Source organism: Mustela putorius, unplaced genomic scaffold (genome assembly GCF_011764305.1).
Source record: "Mustela putorius furo isolate JIRA1106 unplaced genomic scaffold, ASM1176430v1.1 tig00003853_pilon_pilon_pilon, whole genome shotgun sequence".
Lineage (NCBI taxonomy): Eukaryota > Metazoa > Chordata > Mammalia > Carnivora > Mustelidae > Mustela > Mustela putorius.
The window spans coordinates 77,531,400-77,551,760 of NW_025422005.1; the positions used below are offsets into that span (position 1 = coordinate 77,531,400).

Here is a 20,361-nt window from a genome sequence, read left to right on the forward strand (position 1 = left end):
GCTCAATCTCTGTACATAATAAACAAATAAAACCTTTTTAAAAATAAAAAAATAAAATGACATATTAAAATACCTAAATAGGCAAAATTAATACTTCCTGGGCACCTAAGTGGCTCAGTGGGTTAAAACCTCTGCCTTCGGCTCAGGTCATGATCCCAGGGTCCTGGGATCGAGCCCCACATCAGGCTCTCTGCTCGGCAGGGAGCCTACTTTCCCCCTCCCCGCTCTCTGCCTGCCTCTCTGCCTACTTGTGATCTCTGTCAAATAAATAAATAAATAAAATATTTAAAAAAAAAAAAAGCTTTCGTGAAATTCTTACTTAGGACAATAAAATAAATGTAATCTATGCATGGAACAAAATTAAGTGGAATGACGCATCAGCATGTTTCTCTCTACCCATCTCAGCACTGAGATTTAGTTGGGCATCCATGTCACTGACATTAGAATGTGTAGCACTGGTCTAGTAAAATGTAACGTAGGCACTCATACTATGTAATTGGTAGTCAAATATTTTATTTCTCAGAAGGACACAAATACTCATGATTCATATAAACATCCCAATTCCTAAATTTTTCCAAACTGAAGATTCTGAAGAAAAATGTATCGGAAAGAATATAACAAATGTACAAGCTATATTCTCCAACTCACCTGTAGCGGCCACGCAACAACTCATCAGGGCAAACACGACCATCACATAATGAGAAGGCATTTTTATCTCTCCACAAGCGTGCCCCATTCAGTCACCTCAGCTTCAGACTGTAGACAGTCTTGGCAAATCGAAGTGGCCTTAAAAATCCTCCTCTCCAATTTTCAAATTGCCTGTAAAAATAAACATATTTCAAGAAGAAAACTTAATGCAGAAACTGCTTTTCAAAAACACACATCAAAGTGAAACAAAGAATTTCTGCAAAGTGTAAGAGACATTTATTTTACAAACACCCCAGTAAGCTGATGTGGGGGTGCTAATCACCTAATGAAGAGTTTTAAAGAAAAGACTTTTGTAAAGAAGTGCTTAGTTTTGACACTTTAAATCTTTGCTTTTACATGAAATTTTCAGGAAGACAGAAGAAAATCAAAGTTCACCTATAATACAACATCACCAGTTATGTTATGGCACCAAAGTAATTAATGACGCTTGACATGTGAACTTCCTCAGGTCAACAAGGAAACACAACTCTGACCAGAGACTCAATCTCTGACAGATGTGATGAGTCATCACAACATTCAAACCAAAATACGTTTAGAATCAATGTGAAAAATAAAGAACCATGGAAAGTAAAGCTCTCGTTTCAACTGTTTGCCAACATTGTAACAGGAGACAGGTCTTCCCTGTCTCTCAGTTCCATTCAAGACTCTGGTTACTGGACCATAGGATGCAGAGGTACCTTCTAACCTCATGCTATCCAGAGCCTTGAATGACAAGTTTTATTGTCATTTGCTTAACTTGAATATCCCTCCTGTGGTCCTAGACACACCAAATTTATTTTCCAGCCCTATATCCCTGAGCCTGGCACAACCCACAGAAATTATTCAATTCAACAAAACATTTCTTGAGCATCCAGAATGTTCCAAGCACTGTGTAAAGGCATGATTCCTTCTTACCAGGAATAGAAGTTATCTAGCAACTGGCTAAAAGCACAAAGACCTGTCTCATCTGTGTGCTGAACAAGGCAAGATCATGGAGTTTCCAGGAACCATCTCAAATAGCTGGAGACTACAGCTTTGGGACTCTCACCCAGAAACACTAGCTTGCTACCTTCAGAGACAAAGCCAACTGGGGTACTTGCAGATGCAGTGCAAAAATATAAAAAACAATGGCAAAATTAGTTTCTAATTAAATGGTCTTAGTTCACTGCATCAAGTGTTAAGGAAAAGATACTTAAAATGGCTCTTTTCACAGGGTGCCTTGCATGGCTCAATGGTTCAATGTCCAACTCTAGATTTCAACTCAGGTCATGATCTCAGGGCTACGGATGGAGCCCTGCACTGGGCTCCACACTGAGCATGGAGCCTGCTTAAGAGTCTCTCTCCCTTTCTCTCTGCCCTGACCCCCTTCCCTCTCTAAAAAAAATTTTTTTTTTAAAAGGGCTCTTTTCAACAGTACACTAATTGCCTCTAAGAAGGGAAAGAGGACAACTGGGGGAGACTGGTGGGAAGGCACAGGAACCTTGTCACTGATTCCCATTTGAGTTTTCTACTATGTTGGGGTTTTGTAAGACCCAGAAATAATAATAAAGTTCTAACATCCAAAATAATTTTTTATATATGCTTTGAAACTGAATTATCATATACAAAGGAGGTACTGCTAGTCAGTCTTGATGTACGACAGTGATTAAAAGCCTAGCATGAACAGAAAATGGATTACCATGGCAGTTAAGATTCTGCCTAGGTATGAATCCACTCTGCCACCTACCAAGTGGTTATGCTGGGCAGACGATTCTACGTGCGAAATCTACTGTATGGGCCACTGTGTGCAAGGACTATATTATCTCACATGCACGTGTTTGTTTATGGGTGTATAAAGCTTCAGTGCAGAAAATATAATAAGCAATCAATAAACGTTACTTGTCCATTCCTTCTGAGGTATATTTATACCAACAAAATGGAGAAATTAGGGTGTGGTTATTTATGTAATCCTAAACTACTATAAAGTCAGGTTCAATCTTTTGTTTACTAAAAAATGAATACTTCAACAGACACAAAAGGGAGGTGAGCTCAAGAGTGGAATCACAAAAAGAACAAAATTGCCAGTTAAGTAGAGGCACATGTCATTAATGGCACAGTGGTGTCTTGTCTCAAAAACTGTCTAATTAGGTAATTTCGGAAATGATGAAATTGACTTCAATCATCCCTCTAAGTCCAACACTGCTGTCACCGTAATTTCAGATCAACTCAAATGAAATAGAAGTCTCTTCTGTGAACTTAAAAAGTCAATGACAGCAGGGCTGTCAGTTGGGCATCTGACTCTTGTTTCAGCTCAGGTCATGATCTTAGCGTTGAGACTAAGCCCTGCATTAGGCTGCTTGAAAGATTCTCTCTCTCTTCCTTTCCCTCCCGCTCTGCCCTTTCTCCCGCTCATGCTTTCTCGCTCTCCCTCTCTTTCTCTCAAATAAATGAAGTCTTTAAAAAAAAAAAGTCAATGAGAGCAAAGAGAATTTGACCTTATTTTTCCCCTTCAAAAAATTAAATTTCCTGAATGGGTAGATAAGGAAAACACTCTCCAAAAGAATATGCTATTTCAGCAAATGCTAAGAGCAATTTTCATAAAGCAAAACCCTGAAAGGAGATCTCAGAAGAAGATGGCTTCCCAAAGGATTTTTATGGAGCACATAAACTATAACCAGCACGAGGCTTGTGGGAATATTTAATGAGTTTATGTCCCCCGCTGCCCACAGCTGCAGAGGGTCTGTGGGACTGTGAGCATTAATCCAGGGGCTTAAACCAGGTCTGAATGAACCTGTGGAAAGAAAGGCAAAAAGTTCTATTAAAAATATAGACTGCAAATTGCTGACAAGAATATTGGGCAATTATTAAAATGCAGCAATTACAGATACAAGAGAGCCAAGCTAAACAGTTTGATGCCCAAAGGCAAACCACAGCAAGTTTATGCCGGATCTTAAAACATCTCTGAGGAAGTCCAAGACAAGTTGAAACTACGCACTGCTGCTTCTAACAAAGAGGGAGTTTTTCTTCTTTTAGCTTAAAAGTCCCTCCGTAATGTCACTTGTTCAAAAAGAAAATAAACTGCACAGAGTTTTTGTCTAATCTTCTCAATGTGGTGACAGGATCTTAAGGCAGAGGAGAATAAAAAAGGGAGCATGTCATTCCCATTCTGCGGAACTCCGATTCTGGCCAAGACTTGCACACATCAGCACCTCAACGTACAACCTAGGGATCAGCTCCCCAACGCGAAGGATGCTGGATGATCAAGGCTCCCAGAAAGCAGTAGATATGAAATATAACCCAAGGAAATACAAACTCCTCTTTTCTTTCTATCAGGTTATATCACATTCAATTTGCAAAGGGCAGGGACTCCCCAACCGAAGTTTCTAAACCCAATGAATATCTCTGGACCTTATAAACTAAATGCTTCCTTTAGAAATATAAATAAGGTACTCCGTGATCTTGAAAGAACAATTTCAGGTCCACTGTGCAAGTCAGTTTGTCCACACTGCAAAGCAATGCGTTCCGTATAAAGGGTACCAGTACTTTCAGTATCTACAAATGAGCAGAAAAAAATTCCGAGAGCTTAACAGACATAAAATGTATATGCACACACACACACGCACACACAAATGTGATCTGAATTCTTCTAATTTCAGAGCTCCTCTATGTCTATTTCTGAGGCCATGACACGGAGCGTGCTGCCCCACATTCCCTAGTGATCCAATAATATGCACAGGTAAGAGCAGGATTAGCTGGAAAATCCCTCCCCAAATGAAATCCATCATGGGTTACACCAGTATTCAAAAGAAGCTGGTTGGGAACAGCATTCCCTGGGTTGATCGGAATGTTTTTTTTAGAAAAGCATAACTTTCTCTTAGAGGAAAAACGTGGTAAAATGATGTCTGGCAATAGGCTAAAAGCCAGCAAGAGAAATTACTAACTTCCTCTTACATGTCTAACACAGCTGGCTATATACATGAGATTATTTAAGATCAGAACTTACAATGAACTTGGAGGGGATCAATTTCTCAATTAAAGGAGCTGGCGTGCTAGAGGTAAGTAACAGCTTTTAAAGCTGGAAGAGATCAACATGAGTTCATTGACAAGAAGCACCCAAACTCCCAGCCCCGCGCTTGCCCAGGGTAACACGGCAATGCCGAGATTAGAAACTAAGTCTTCCCGTGACAGGTTCTCCCTCCCAGAACCAGGTCCGTCACCACAAACAAGGAACCATCTTCTCCCTCGCAATTCTCAATCTCTGAAAACAGAATAGTTTTTCCAAGAGAGGGAAGCCTGCCGGGGCTGCCACTGGGCGAGGGGACTTCCAGGTTGACATATACCCTCTGTACAAATCGCTACTGATCATGCAGTGTGACTTGACTTCAGGACTCTAGGTGGCAACTTTAACAAATCAAGAATCCTTGGTAATGCTGTGTGACTCCAAGTTCTCTGAAAACTGCAAAAGTCAAGATGAAGCACAAGCCTGTGCATTGTCATATCTTCACACCAAGACTATTCAGGAAAATATTCAATAAATTTGAAGATCTTCAAGACAGAGATATATTGAGTGGAATAAAAAAAAATTATCATTCCCTAAACTCAGATGGTAAATAAACACCTGAGTTTCTGGTACCTTAAACATGACATTATCTTTTAACAGATCATTAAGTTTCCTGTCTGACGTGTAAATGAATTTGGGAGAGAGAAATATACTGTGAAGTCTGCAAATGGTTAAATAAAAGCTGGGAGAGGAACAGTTCTGATGGTTATTCAACATGTTATTCAGGGGATTCAGAAATGAGGCAGGATGGATGACATCAGTATCTAGCTTGGCAGCCTGTAAAAAGGGGTTTACAGGATGTAGAAGAGATACTGTTGTTTGTCTAATGACATTTGGATGCCCTTCGAGACCTGTACACAGAAAAAGCAAAGCCACCTTACTGAATCACAACAGCAATTCTCAGATTTCTCTACTATAAAGAGAAACTGGTAACTCCAAATCCTCATTTTCAGACAGATCTGGCACACGGGGAAAAGTCCTGGGCTTGGATAAGAAATCTTTGGCATCTAGTCACAAGGGTGGCGCAGTCAGTTAAGCATCCAACTGTTGGTTTCAGTTCAGGTCGTGATCTCAGAGTCATGAGATTGAGCCCCGTGTCAGGGTCCACGCTCAGCTCCATGCTCAGCTGGGCACGTGCTTAAGTTTTTCTCTCCCTCCCCTGCCTCACTCTCTCCAAAATGAGTTAACTCTATAAAAAAATAAAAGTAAAATAAAAACATTTTAAAAAAATCTTTAGAATCGCATTCACACTCAATAGTCAACAAATATTGACTACTATAAACCAGGCACTGTTGAAGATGCCAAGGATACAGCAGTGAAAAAAAGGAGCCAAAAACTCTGCCTTCATGGAGCTTGTATTCTAACAGAAGTAACACCATTTGTTACATTAGGCAAGATATTTAATTTCCTGAGCTTAATTTCCCCCTTCATTAAGTCTTTAGTCATTGTTTACTCTATGCCAGGCAACGGGAAGATAATGGCCAAGCAAAGAGGTATGTTCTTTGTCCTCATGGCGTTAAAGTCTGGTGAAATAAATCGACCAATACTCACAAATTTGTAATCAGATGCTGTAAGAAGAGCTCTAGAGGAAAAGTACCCACAACCTGAAGGATAAGTAGAGGTTTAAAAGGGTGAGGGATGACATTACAGGTAGAAGAACCATTACAGTTCCCTGATGCTGGAGGGAGCAAGGCGGTAGACCTGAAATGAAAAGGAGAGGAATAAAGTTTAAGAAAGGGTTTAAGCAGGGAGGTGGTGGGATCTACTGGGTTAAGATTTCCCCAGGACAGGGGCACCGGGCTGGCTCATGTGGCAGAGCTGCGACTCTTGATCTTAGGATCATGAGTTCAAGCCCCATGTTGGACATAGACCGTACTTTAAAAAAAAAATTTTTTTTCTTGGTACAAGCCCTATGGAAAACAGTACAGAGATTCCTCAAAAAATTAAAAATACAACTACCATATGCTCTAGCAACTCCACTTCTGGGTATATAGCCAAAGGAAATAAAATCACTATGCTGAAGAGATACCTGCACCCCTATGTTCCAGCCAAGACCTGAAAATAAACTAAATGTCCATCAAAAGATAAATGGATAAAGGAAATACAGTATATATACACAATAGAATACTACTCAGCCACACACACACAGAGGAAATCCTGCGTTTGTAACAACATGGATGGACCTCATGGACAGTATGTTAAGTGAAATAAGTCAAACAGAGAAAGACAGATAGTATATGAGCTCACTTGTATGTAGAATCTAAAAAGCCAAACTCATAGAAACGGGACAAGGGTGCCCGGGTGGCTCAGTCAGTCAAACATCTGACTCTTGATCTCAGCTCTGGTCTTAATCTCAGGGTCGTGAGTTCAAAACCCACACTGGGCTCCAAGCTGGCTGTGGAGTCAACTTACGAAAAGAAAAGAAACAGAGAACAGACTGGTGGTTACCAGAGGTAAGGGGTAGGGGAAGTGGGAGAAGATGATCAAAAGGTACAAACATCAGTTATATGATAAACGAAGTCCTGGGGATATAATATACAATATGATGACCACATGTTAACAATACTGTATGGTATATGTGAAAGTTGCTAAGAGAGTAAATCTTAAAAGTTCTCATCACAGGAAAAGAAATTTGTAACTAAGTGTGGTGATGGACATTAAGTAAACTTATTGTGGTGATCATTTATTTATATATATATACATACACATATATACATATATGTGTATGTATATATATGTATATACACACATACATCTTCACATTTTACACCTTAAGTTTATACAATGCTTTGTGTCAATTAATCTCAATTTAATTGGAAAAAATAAAAATTAAAAATAAACTAAGATTTCCTTGAGCACCCTATGGAGAACAGACTGAAGGGAGCCCACAGTGCATGGAAGATCCATCAAGACACTTACAACAGAGGGGCGCCTGGCTAGCTCAGCTGATAGAGCTTGTCTCTTGATCCTGGGGTTGTAAGCTGGAGACCCACATTGGGTGTGAAGATTATTTACAAATAAAATCTTTAATGTAAAAAAAAGTCTCGAAGTACCTGGATGACTCAGTGGGTTAAAGCCTCTGCCTTCGACTCAGGTCATGATCCCGGGGTTCAGGGTTCGAGCCCCGCATCGGGCTCTCTGCTCAGCAGGGAGCCTGCCTCCCCCTCTCTGTGCCTGCCTCTCTGCCTACCTGTGACTTCTGTCTGTCAAATAAATAAAATCTTTTAAAAAATTTAAAAATTTTTAAAAAGGCTCATACCGGATCAGACAAGAAAAGAGGCTTAGATCGGAATGCAGGCCCAGTTGTGTTTTTTTCTTTTTAAGATTTTATTTATCTGAGAGAGCATGTGCACAAGCACACACATGAGTAGGGGGTAGAGACAGGGAGAGAAGCAAGCTCCCGGCTAAGCAAGGAGCCCCACCATAGGACTAGATCCCAGGACCCTGAGATCATGAGTCAAGACACATAACTGACTAAGCCACCCAGGCCCCTCAACCCATTTCTTTATTTTTAAGATGAAACTAACCCTACTTACATCACAGGGTCACTCCAAGAATCAAATGAAATTATATACGTAACAGTAGATAAGCTATCACTATTTGTCAGTTGACTATCTCTACCATAGAGAATGATCCTGAAGCCTAAGATTCATTTAAAATCCCAACATTCTGTGGCTGTCGGTGGCAGGAAAAAAAAGAATTACTTTTGAACTACCTTACATATGGGAAGGAATTCCACATGAAGACTCAATGGCAAGAAAGGCAGCAGGCACAGAAGTTACAAGATGTGCCAAAAAGCTGGACTTTACGCTCCCCAGCACCTCCAGGGCCTGGCCCACCCTCACTCTTGATTGAGAGTGTGACCAGCACATCTGTGGCTGGCCCAAGCATCTTTAGTTTCCTTGGGGCTGACCTTCAGTCATCCTAAAAGCCCCTCTTGTCTATCCCAAGCACAACAGATCCCACTGCCCAAGCAAAATATGGCAGAAAGGAGAGGGTAGGCACGGAAATATTCCACATTGTTGCGAAAGACCACGTTTTATTCAAGTTCACTAACTAGGATTTTTCACCCATCCTTGCAATATTCCCAAAACCACCTTTTCACATTTAATATTTCTGCATTCAAAGATTTCTGTTGCTTATAATTTTAAGCTAAAATTATTAGAGAACGGTACCTGGGGATTTTAAACTGGGCCTAACTAGACGTGTTAGGTCGGACAGCCTCTGCCATCCCCTTATCTGTAAGATATTAATGACATTCTGATTGTAATATGTGAGCCAGAATATGGGCATGGTACCTAAAACAATACCAGGCCCACACAGTGCATTTAAAAAACAAAAATAGTCACTGAGGTTTTTTTCCTGGTTAAAATACCCCTAGACTTTCGGGGCACCTGGGTGGCTCAGTGGGTTAAGGCCTCTGCCTTCAGCTCAGGTCATGATCCCAGGGTCCTGGGATCAAGCCCCAAGTCGGGCTCTCTGCTCAGCAGGCGGCCTGCTTCCTCCTCTCTCTCTGCCTGTCTCTCTGCCTGTGATCTCTATATGTCAAATAAATAAATAAAATCTTTAACAAATAATAAAATAAAATACCCCTAGGCTTTCAAAATACCAAGCAAACTACTAGTAGCAAAATAATACAGTTTATATCAAATATGTATTCATTTGGGGATTAGACTTCATGGTCTAGAATCTAAAAAAAAAATACCTACATTACCAAAAAACAATGATTCCAAACCCAATACAAGATTGAAGCCCTAAAGATAGTCATAATATTGCAAAGCTGTTCTGAAAGTGTGGTAAAGCTACTGTCTGAACAACTCTGGTGTAAGTTACAGGGATCTGGCTGCATGGCCTTCCTAGACTCTACCTTAAGATGCCCAAATTAGCTTCAGGGGTTTAGCCAAAGGCTGAGGAACTTAGCCTGGCACCACCGCCAACCAAGTTGGAGTGAGGAATCAGCTATCACCACAAGGGCTGATTAAATCATGAAGCTGCAATTATTCCAGCAAAAGTCAGCACATCTGAATATCCTCAGGACACGAGCCATCATCCTTTAGGCACTAGCAAGCAAGCACTAAGTCATTAAAAAAACTCTGGGGAGCTACATCTATCAGACCCCCCATGAGACTCTTTTGTACAATATACAGTAATTTACTAAAATATTTTAGTCACATGATTATTTATATTCACAGGGATTCTGCAAATAATATGAATTCAGAAAAAACACTTCAGCCATAGACTATTCTATTCTGCTAACTGCAATTAAGCTCTTATTTTTTTCTTCTTCTCCCTGATTTCCAAGATAATATTATATCTCTTAAATGGGAGTAATCCCTCAATAGATAACATTTTAATTATTTCACTGATATTATTTGGTAAAGAGAGGGCTCAGCAGCTTCGGCATGTGAAACATTAAGAATTAAAACCCTAGGGGCGCCTGGGTGGCTCAGTGGGTTAAGCCGCTGCCTTCGGCTCAGGTCATGATCTCAGAGTCCTGGGATCGAGTCCCGCATCTGGCTCTCTGCTCAGCGGAGAGCCTGCTTCCCTCTCTCTCTCTGCCTGCCTCTCCATCTGCTTGTGATTTCTCTCTGTCAAATAAATAAATACAATCTTTAAAAAAAAAAAAAAAAAGAATTAAAACCCTTCAGTGGTCACCCATTGCTGTCAAGGATAACAACCAGAGCCCTGCCCATGACTGCTGGATGTTGCCTCCTTAGTCTGACCTTATCCTCCACGTGCCCCAGCCGCACCTGCCTCAATTCTGCCCCACAAAAGGATCACGCCCTTGCTTCCAGAAGAGTGTTCTCAGTAACCTTCCATTGTCTCCCTGACACGGCAGCTTACCACAATCTTCAGTCTTAACTCCTGGTATGAGCACTACTTCTTTAAGGAAGCCTCCTAGGATTGCCTCAGAGGAAGTAAAACTCAGACACTTGGAATGTAGTGCAAGTCAGGTCTGCAGGTAAAAGTTTATGGGATTATTTCCTTCCAGGTATGTCTTCCCTGCATCTGTTCAATCTACAGAGAAGGATCTCAGTCTAGCTGGTGGTAGTATTAGCCTACCTACTGGGCATATAGCAGCCATTCAATGACGGTACCATAGTGGGTAGCAAGTAGAAAATGTGACTGCGTATGTTACAGTTAAAAGTATGGAAGGATGGCGACTTATCAAAACGTTCCTCAATAATAAGTGATAAACCAACAAATAAGAGCTGTGTCTAAGAAAGAACTTATGCCTCAGGCAGCTTCAAAGGAATAGGCAAGACCGGAGTTCTGGCACCAACATGTTTGACAAGTCCAGACCAGTCACTCCATTGTGGGCTTTAATTTCTTCATCTCCAATACGAAGAGATTAAACAAGAACATATTTTATTCTACACCTTAGGTATAATCGTCATTGTATGGACTAACAACTAATCCTGAATCCCTCCTATAAAATGAGACTTCAAATAGGCTTGTGGAAATGTGAAATACATGATCATGTGATGGCTAGTACAAATGACTTCACAAAATGGGAAAGAATTCTCCAAGGAAAACATTCAATTTGACAACGTAAGTGTAAATAAAATACTAATACTATAGTACCTATTTTTAATACATAGCTTGTATAAACAAAAAATATTTAAATCATTATCTTCTGAGCAGTGAAGGCACACACAAAACCTGAATTTTGTCAGATGTGCCCATCTTATAAAAACTGGCATTTTGGGGTCACCTGGGTGGCACAGTGGGTTAAGCATCTCCCTTCGGCTCAAGTCTTGATCTCAGGGTCCTGGGATCCAGCTCCACGTTGGGCTCCCTGCTCAGCGGGGAGACTGTTGTTCCCCCTCCCTCTGCCTCTCCTCTGCTCTTTCTCTCTACCTCTCTTAACTCTCAAATAAATAAATAAATAATCTTAAAAAAAAAAAAAACTGCCATTTTTATTCTATTCCTTAAACTCCATGAACTCTACTCATTCCCCTCACCTCATTCTAAAAACCATTCCAATTAATCCCACCCACCTGTGAACAGTCTCCTTAACATTTTGTGTATAATTTGTCCCATGTTATCTTCTACCCAGAGCTGACCCAGAACGTTAGAAATAGATAACATCCACTCCAGCCCTCTAATTTTACAGATTAGCAAACCAGGAATTAGAAAGACTTAGTGATTGGCCCACCGTTACACAGCTAGTTAGTAGCACAGCCAAGACTTGTCCACATGCTGCTTTGTAATTACTCTGCGGTTGTTCATGTTTTTATTCCACATTCCCCTTCCTATTGAGTTAACACGGTCATCTTCCAACCCCACAAAATATCTCAGCTACCACCTACTGAGCACCTACTGTGTTTTTCACAATTTCTCATTTCATCCTGTCAACAGCCCAAGAAGATCCTTCACTCTGTAGTGAGAAAAGTGAGACTTCAAGAGGCTCAACCACCCAAGGGTCACCAGCTATTAAGTCCTGGTACAGCGTCTGAGCCCAGGTCTGCCCGATTCTCTTGACGCTACAAACAGGAGCTCCTCCCTCCCCGAACACACAGTGGAAATGGTTACCAGAACCCTATCAGAGGGCCTTACAGATGAGGTGGCATTTGAGCAGAGGGCTGAGACAGCTATGAAAGAAATGCATCCCAGACAGAGGGGAGAGCGAGTATAAAGGCCCTGCTGGGAGTACACACTTTGTGTGTTCACAGAGCAGACTATATCCAGCACAGTACGGCAGAGAGTATGGGGACCACCCCCCGGCCGATCTGGGTTCAAATCCCTGCCCTGTCTCTTCCTACCAGTGTAGCTGTGTGGAGCTTACTAAATACCTCCAAGTCTCAGCTATAAGGTAGAAATAATGATTTTATTTCCCTAATGGGGTTGTTACTAGAATTAAGTAAATCAGTAACACATGAAGTACTTAATACCTAGTATGTTCTTAGGTTTCAGGAAATGGTGGCTATAATTTTTAACTAGATCATTGATAACATCTATGTTCAAGACAATTTATTTTCAGTTTGATAGTTTTGAATCTGAGAGTTAAGTTATGCTGTTAGTTTTGTACATGGCCAATAACTTCCTCGTAAGCCTTCGACTTCCTTAGCTGGACTTCCTGTCCTGATGAGGAGGACTCTGTGGGAACTACACTGATGTTATCACAAAAAGAGCAGGAGGCAAATCATCCTAAAATCCCTGTTACACTATTATAAATTATGCTCTTCATTCAACATAACCCCTATCTCCAAAAATCAGATGCTTCTTCAGAACTGTAACTCACCGTCCCTTGGATTTAAGTCATTGGTTTCATAAAACAGATCTCACCAGTCTCGACTCCTCACTAGCATCATTGACAGAAGCTGGTGGTAATTTCAACTGCAATCCATCTTGAGAAGGGTTAAAACTTCTCTTCAAAATTAGGCATAATTTAATTTAAAAACAAAAAACAAAACAAAAAACTTTTTCTCCGTTGTCCTTTTGGATTAATCTTAGTGTTTCTTTTCAAAGAAATTAGAACATCAAAGCAAAATTCAGGAGTCATCTGGCCTGGCAGTCTCCAGATTGTTCCTTAGAGCACAGCCCTGAAGCAATCAGGAAGGTACGGTGAGTGGCCCTGTGGATGGGCCCAGAGCCAAAGGAAGATGTCAGGGCCACAGGAAAACTCCGCTCCTCTGCCCTAAACCCTCTCCCCCTGCTCTTTTCTTTAATGCTATGTTTACTTTTCATCTGTGCAACCCAATGGGTTAAAGGGCAAATCACAGGCAGAGACAAACCACGGCAAGCCCAAGCCTGTGAGAGGTAAACTGGGAATCTTCCCAAACCACTTGTAAGGCTGGGGAGAGCCCACGGTTGCTGTTTTCAGTCAATTAAAAAGAGGTCAATGTTCTAGTATGACAGGTCTTGAATGAGGCTTTTTAAACATCAGATTCTCCTCCTTCTAAACAGACCTGATAGTTTTCCCTTTGTAATGCCTTGAGTATACATTTAACTGGGGCTGTGAGAAATCCATGAGATCGTCTCATTCATTTATTCATCTAACAAGTATTTATCAAGTACCTGCTCCATACCAGCATTGTTCCAAGTACAGGGATTCAACAGGGAAAAAAAAACATAAAAAGCCCTGCCCCTTCATGGAGCTTACCTTCTAGTCAGAGGACAAATTATAAATATATGTAATTGTATATGAAATAGAGATAAACGCTAAGAAAACAAAACAGAGAAGGAAAGGAAATTTTGGGGGTCCTCGGTTTGGTTTATTTGTTTAGGGTAAAGACCTACAGGAAGTGAACTGTAGATATCTAAGAGAAAAACATTCCAAGAAAAGGAAACAGCATATGCAAAGGTCCTGAGATAGCATGTCTGGCACACTCAGGGAACAGCAAACGGGCCAGGATGCTGGAGCACAGACAGTAGGCCAGACAGCACAACAGTGAGGTCAAAGAGGTAATTGCCAAGGGAGTCATGGCTGGTTGTCTGCAGCTTTACAGATTATTGTAAAGATTCTGGCTTTTACACTGAGAAAGAAAGAACATTAGAGTATTTTAAGCAGAGGGATGACAGGATCTGGCTTTGGCTTTGTCAGAGCCATTCTGGCTATTGGCTGTTATATATTGCAGAGAAATAAAAAAGGAAGAACTACTCCCCAGCTGTGTGACCCAGGTACCTGGCTGTTCTCATCTTCAGAGGGACTTGGGATTATTTCTAACAGCCACTCTAACCCTAAACTCTCTGATTCTGAATTTATTTCCTTTGCATTTTCTACAGAGTTACAGTTTATATCCACTGTAAGCCTCATCTCTCCCCAAACCTTTAGCTGAAGTGGAACTGAGATAAAGAATTCAATCTGACAATATATGTTATATGCCAAGTCCATGTCACACTTTCAAGGCACAGAGATGATGGGACTCGATCCTGCTCTAGGAAGTCCACAATCTGGCAGAGAAAGAAAAGAAGTTCTCGGGAGGTAGCAGAAATCCTGTGAGAGAAATTAAGGGAACAACTAACCCACCTGCCAGGAGGAGCCACATGTGGCTTCACCACACTGACAGAAGAGAGAGAAAGCCTGGATGAGGAAACAAGAGACCACCAGAGAAGGGAAGGAGGGGACGCTAAAAGAGAGACAAGTTCAAAGGCTTCGGAGCATGAGAGCATGTGGCACGCTCTGGAAACCATAAGGACTCTGGTATGAGCATAGTGAGGTTCAGGAAGAAGTGGAAAGAGAAATGGCCTGAAAAAGTAGGCTCAGGCTACGTTGTTAGTAAGTGGACATCTTGTGCCAAGGGTGACAGAACAGCAGTGATTTTTAAAATGTAAGAAATGAAAATGCAGATTTGTGTTTTAAAAGGTACCGACCGAAATGGATGAACTGTTTGAAATAGAGATGTCGAAGCCAGGAAAATTAACCGAAGGACCTGCACCACAGTGCAGATGAGATGACGATTTGGGATTGGAGAAGAAAAGGTCAGCTGAGATCTGCTAAAAAGGTAAGCCGCGTGTGACTGCTCTTATTCAGCTCAGAGAAGTAAGCAGAAGGCAGTTTAGTGTGCCTGAGGCTCCTCGCTTGGTAACTGGTGCCATTTACTGACAGAGGAAATGAAGGATTGAGACTGTGGACCACAGAGAAATAGTGTGTTGGGTCTGGGACTTGGTTTAAACAGAAAGACCTACAGAACCACCAGGTAGCTGCTGGAAACAAGCGTATGAAATATAAAACTGGAAGTTACTGGCAGAGACGTGGCCATTGAGGCATGGAAATATGAACGACAAAATGTAAACTGAGAAGAGAAGGGAAAGGGAAAAAAAGAGAACCTTGGAGAATGCCAACACGTAGGGATCAAGCCCTGGAAAAGAAACCTGAAGAGAGATGGGGAAGGAAAGGGGAAAAGCAGAAGAAGTAGCTCTAGGGAAACTAAGATGGTAAAACTCGGGGAAAGAGTTAAGCAGCAAAGGTCCCTGAGAGAGGACAGTGGAGATGCTGACTGAAAGCAAGCACGAATTTTGCACCTTGCACCTTTTCTAGCACCTTGGTACGCCTTCGTATGGTGGGTGTGGGAGCCTGCCTGCAGCCGGCTGAGGTCTTCAGCAGGAGGTGAGAAGAAATGAGCCAACAGCCAAACACCATGAGCCCCAGCAGACTGCCTTGTTACCAAAGATTCTGTACCATTAGGAAAGTTTTATTCAATACTCTGTGGAGGTGTAAGGTGTGAGAAACAGGAACTAAGATCTGCTGGGGGTGATCTTCTGGTGGCGCAAAGGAGATTTCTTAGGTAACACCTGGTTATCGTAGGGCCACTAATCCTGAAACTAGCCACAGGCATTCAGAAAGCCTAGGTGCTTCTGACAAGGACTGAGGACACTATCTGCACCCACACATCACCCAAATTCCAATTAGGCTTCTTACCCCAACATCCTTAGCCTTTCTTCACCAGCAGAGTAATGTTCAGCAGCATTCGAGCCTGGTAAAAAGTGTTAGCAAAAACCCCACCGCACTGACTACCTGGTCCGATGCTGGCCTCCATGACCGGACGCCATTTGGACTGGAAAAGCCTCTCCCAAACACACCAGCCATTGTCTGTCTGAGTACTCTGAGAAACAAAAAGGAGCTGAAGGAGAAGTTTTTAATCCCAAATTTATTCTTAATTTCCGATACAGAACACTTGAGAAAAATCAGAGAGCCAACCAGAAAGACTAACAGATTTTTTTTTTAATGTGCATCTACAGTCCGTTCTCCTTTACCCTCCACAAAAAAGCAACCCAACCCCCAAATGATCATTTTCCTTGGCTTAATTTCCCTATTTTTGTGATATATAATTGGAAACAGACTGCTTTTTCCTGGCTTCAGAGAACAGGATCTTTGGGGTTACAGGAGTTGCCAACTACAGAACCTCAGTCTTAGCAAAGTTTCTTTTGCAAACCTTGTACCTATATACCTACTTAAAATAGATCTTAATTCCAAAGAAAACACTTAAATCCCTCATTATTATGCAAAAGTTCATTTTGTCCTAATGAATTAGATGCTACCCCTCCCTTTTCCACCCAGTTAAGCTAAAGAGAATCCTGCTCTCAGTTCAGTTATCTCCCATCTGAACATTACCAAAAGCCCTACACCCAACAAGGTACCTAAATGGGATGCTTTTTGGAACTATTTTGAAGAATTTAGTAGGGCTGACTCTACATGAAACTTTATTAGTCCACACACTGAATGTAATTAAAATCTTGAATATCTTAGAAAGCAAAACTCTAATAATGAAATAAAGACGCCCCAAACTGAGAAAGGCACAACTCCAAGAGGAAAAAAAAAGTGAAAAGTATCAAGTAGGTCATCCTTCCCCCAGCTCCACCAATGGTTGGGGAACAATTATAATGGATGAATATGACAAATACAAAAGAAATGACTGGTGGATATTCACAAAGTTGGTTGTTATCCTAAGGAATTTTTTCATGATTCCCGTGGTATTTGATGAATACACAACAGGTAACAATCTCTATAAAGACAAAAGAATAAGAAAACTAAGGAATGTCTGCTAAGAAAGGCTTTTTGACAGAAAGAGACCAGCAAAAGTCAAGATGCCCATTTAGAAGATCAGAAACTTCTCCCACACACATAGGGAACACCTTACAATGTAATAATACAAAATGTATGTAATGAGTCAACGGTGCTTTCCCTCAAAGCTGAAGTTAATTCGCCAGCCAACTGCACATTCTAATAACAAAATGAGACATTCTTTATGGACACTCAGAAGAGAGTTTTGTGTTTGAGTATGTTTTGCTCTAAAGAAAAAATAGAAAGAGATCACTCATAACAACACAGGCAATGCCACACAGAAGACAGGGCTTTGAGATTGGAATCTAAGAATTTCACTTAAAATAACCTTCCAATTATTTAAAAAAAAAAAAAGCCACTTTCTGCTCCAGCAATCATCATATAGTTAATTATGAAATGAAATTTGCAAATAGGCAGCAGTGTATTTTTGTATCCAATGACCAATTTCACACTGTCAAAACACATAAATCACTAAAAATGCTAATAGAATTATACTCCCAAAAGGAAATCTTTTCACATAACAAACTGAATTAAGCATTCATCAACTTCCCGTTAATAAAAGAATAAACAAGAATTAAAAAAAGAAATCCAAAGTTCTGCTAGACCATCCACCTAGTCCTTGGTGTTCTTACCCATCAGTGGTGGTTAGTCATCAGATATAAAAAGCTGCAGACCTTCTCCCAGGGCAATCCAATCAACAGGAAAGCCCAAGGACTAGTATCTATAAAACTGTTTTCTAAAGATCATTTTCTGAAGGACTAATTAACTTAAATGTGTTTTTACAAATGTTCCATCTGCAATTTCACACAAAATCCTGACCTTCAGCATGTACCAAGGAAATGAATTATGTACTTGGAAGGACAAACAAGCAGACGCTTCCTTCTCTACAAACAGCGCCCCACTCTGACCCCCTTTCCCTCGGAGCCCAGCGTCCAAGAGATAGGGAGTATCTGCTTCTGTATTACCATCCTTTTTCATAAAGTAAAGATAGAGATGACATTTTCGATTTAATTCTAAATTATTACTATGGCAACAATTTAACATTAAATCCTAAAAATGAACTTTGCTATACTCCACTCTAATTCAGAGTCCTCTTGCCAGACTCGAAGGTTTCAGCACCAACATCAGTATTAATCTTTTTTCTCCTAGGATTACGTTTAAGCAGGAGATACCAGGATGACCTAAGGGCATGACTCTAGGGCTCTTATTTCAGACCTTCAGTAATAATCTCAATTTTAAAAGATAGCATGCCTTGTAAGTATGCCCTTAGTTATCCTCTTACAAAGTCTTAAAGGTTGGCCTAGAAAACCAAAGAAAAAATGCACAAGGTCCAAATCAGAGTGGCCTCTAGAGAATGTTTACAAATGTTGTTTCAAAAACTAAATATTGGCACACATCTTGGTTGAGAGATAAAAATCATTACTCTCCCTCTGAAAGAAGGAAAAATATTCAGAAATCTGTGCTGAATCTTAAGCACGGGCTTTGCAAACAGAGAAAATAAGGCTCAATGTCGGTTAACAAACAAATGTTTTATTTCAAAAGATATAAAACAAGAAATCTAGAAATGGACAGAGCCCAGGAAATGGACCTAGATCATTTTTTTATAAAGTCCTTCTAAGCTGTGTTGATTTATTTCAGCTTGACTGGAAACCAACCAAATTAGCAATAGCTTATATTTTATGAAATGCTACAAAGAGACAATGCTGACATTCCAAGTGTTAACTCTGAAGATGTGGAACCAGAGAAATTACTGCCACGGATCTTGGTGCAGTAATTTTCTTTAAAAGCCACAAAAAGCTCTTACTGAAACAGTTAAAGGCTAACTGTTATTTGTGGAAGGCTACCTTTTCATAACACCTGGATTTGCTTATTTACATTCCAAACTGTCCATATTTCTAGAGGTGATACAAGATTACTTACAAGGTAAAGACCCCTAAAAGCATTTACTTGAGTTAAGCAAATTTCAAAAGGTACTTAATATTAAGTTTCAAAATTTCAGAAGTTAAAAATCACCAGGAAAATGGGGCGCCTGGGTGGCTCAGTGGATTAAAGCCTTGCCTTCGGCTCAGGTCATGATCCCAGGATCCTGGGATCCAGTCCCGCATGGGGATCTCTGCTCAGCAGAGACCCTGCTTCCTCCTTCTCTCTCTCTGCCTGCCTCTCTGCCTACTTGTGATCTTTGTCTGTCAAATAAATAAATAAAATCTTTAAAAAAAAAAAAATCACCAGGAAAATGCTCCAATGTACAAAAGTGATAAAATCATTTTCAAGCAGCTGTTAAGAGCAATTAAAGAAGAAAAGGGGGATAACTGTCCTCATTAATTAATGAACCTGAAAATTATAATAAGACTTTGTCCAACAGCAATCAAGGGAAAAAAATATTTTCAAGATGAGTTATCCAGAACAGAGGTAATTCAAAAAGATGACAGCAAATTCACCCAGAAAAAAATATTACAGCAATAGCAATACTTACCAGTCATCCTCTAAATTCTAACTGTTCTGTTAGTCCGAAATGTCAAGTCAGGACTTTCCAGATTTATCATCCCAGGAAATCAGTGGTCACTTAAGTCCTAAATAAGTCAGTGGTAACCACCTTCGCAGTGCCATACTCAAGAGGACATTCGAATTCCTAGGCCACTTAGGTCCAGATTCTGCCCTTCAGCAAAGTCACCTGACTTTTACAAGAAGCAACTCAGTTTGCATGCAAAAGGGAAAGATTAATTCCTTTGAGACTTAAAAAGAATAGGACAATACCTTCTTTTAAGCAAATCCATTCTGTCAATCTATAAAGGCTTTCCAAGACAAAGCCTTAGGAAGCCTTAAGGCATCTTGGCCCCCAGCTTTAAGAGACTTGAAAGAGGACAGCTAATTTGCCAAACTCCAAGACCAGGAACCAGAAGCCTATTAAGGGTAGGGGGCTGAAATATGTTGCTGAAGAGCGCAGTACATCAGAGCATGGAAAACTAAGTTAAATCATAAATAAGATGCTACCCTGAAGGAACTATTGCAATGCTGAGATTTATAGAGAAGGGACGAAATTTGAAAGTTATTTTTTATTTTTTTTTCAAAATTGTTTTTTAAAAGGATCCACATGACCTTAGCCTGCTAAATGAAATAAAGTAAAAAC

General features: G+C 40.5%; 1 protein-coding gene across 4 annotated transcripts in view; it reads right to left on the bottom strand.

Annotated features, from left to right (window-relative positions):
- The window catches only part of TGFBR3 (transforming growth factor beta receptor 3), a 196,923-nt gene that overhangs the window by 173,486 nt on the left and 3,076 nt on the right, over positions 1-20,361 (bottom strand). For all 4 annotated transcript variants that reach the window (XM_004752607.3, XM_004752606.3, XM_013056153.2 and 1 more), the window contains exon 2: positions 649-819. In XM_004752607.3, coding sequence (XP_004752664.1) covers positions 649-736 — 88 coding nt within the window. In that variant the 5' untranslated portion in view covers positions 737-819. The remainder of the gene's footprint in view (positions 1-648; positions 820-20,361) is intronic.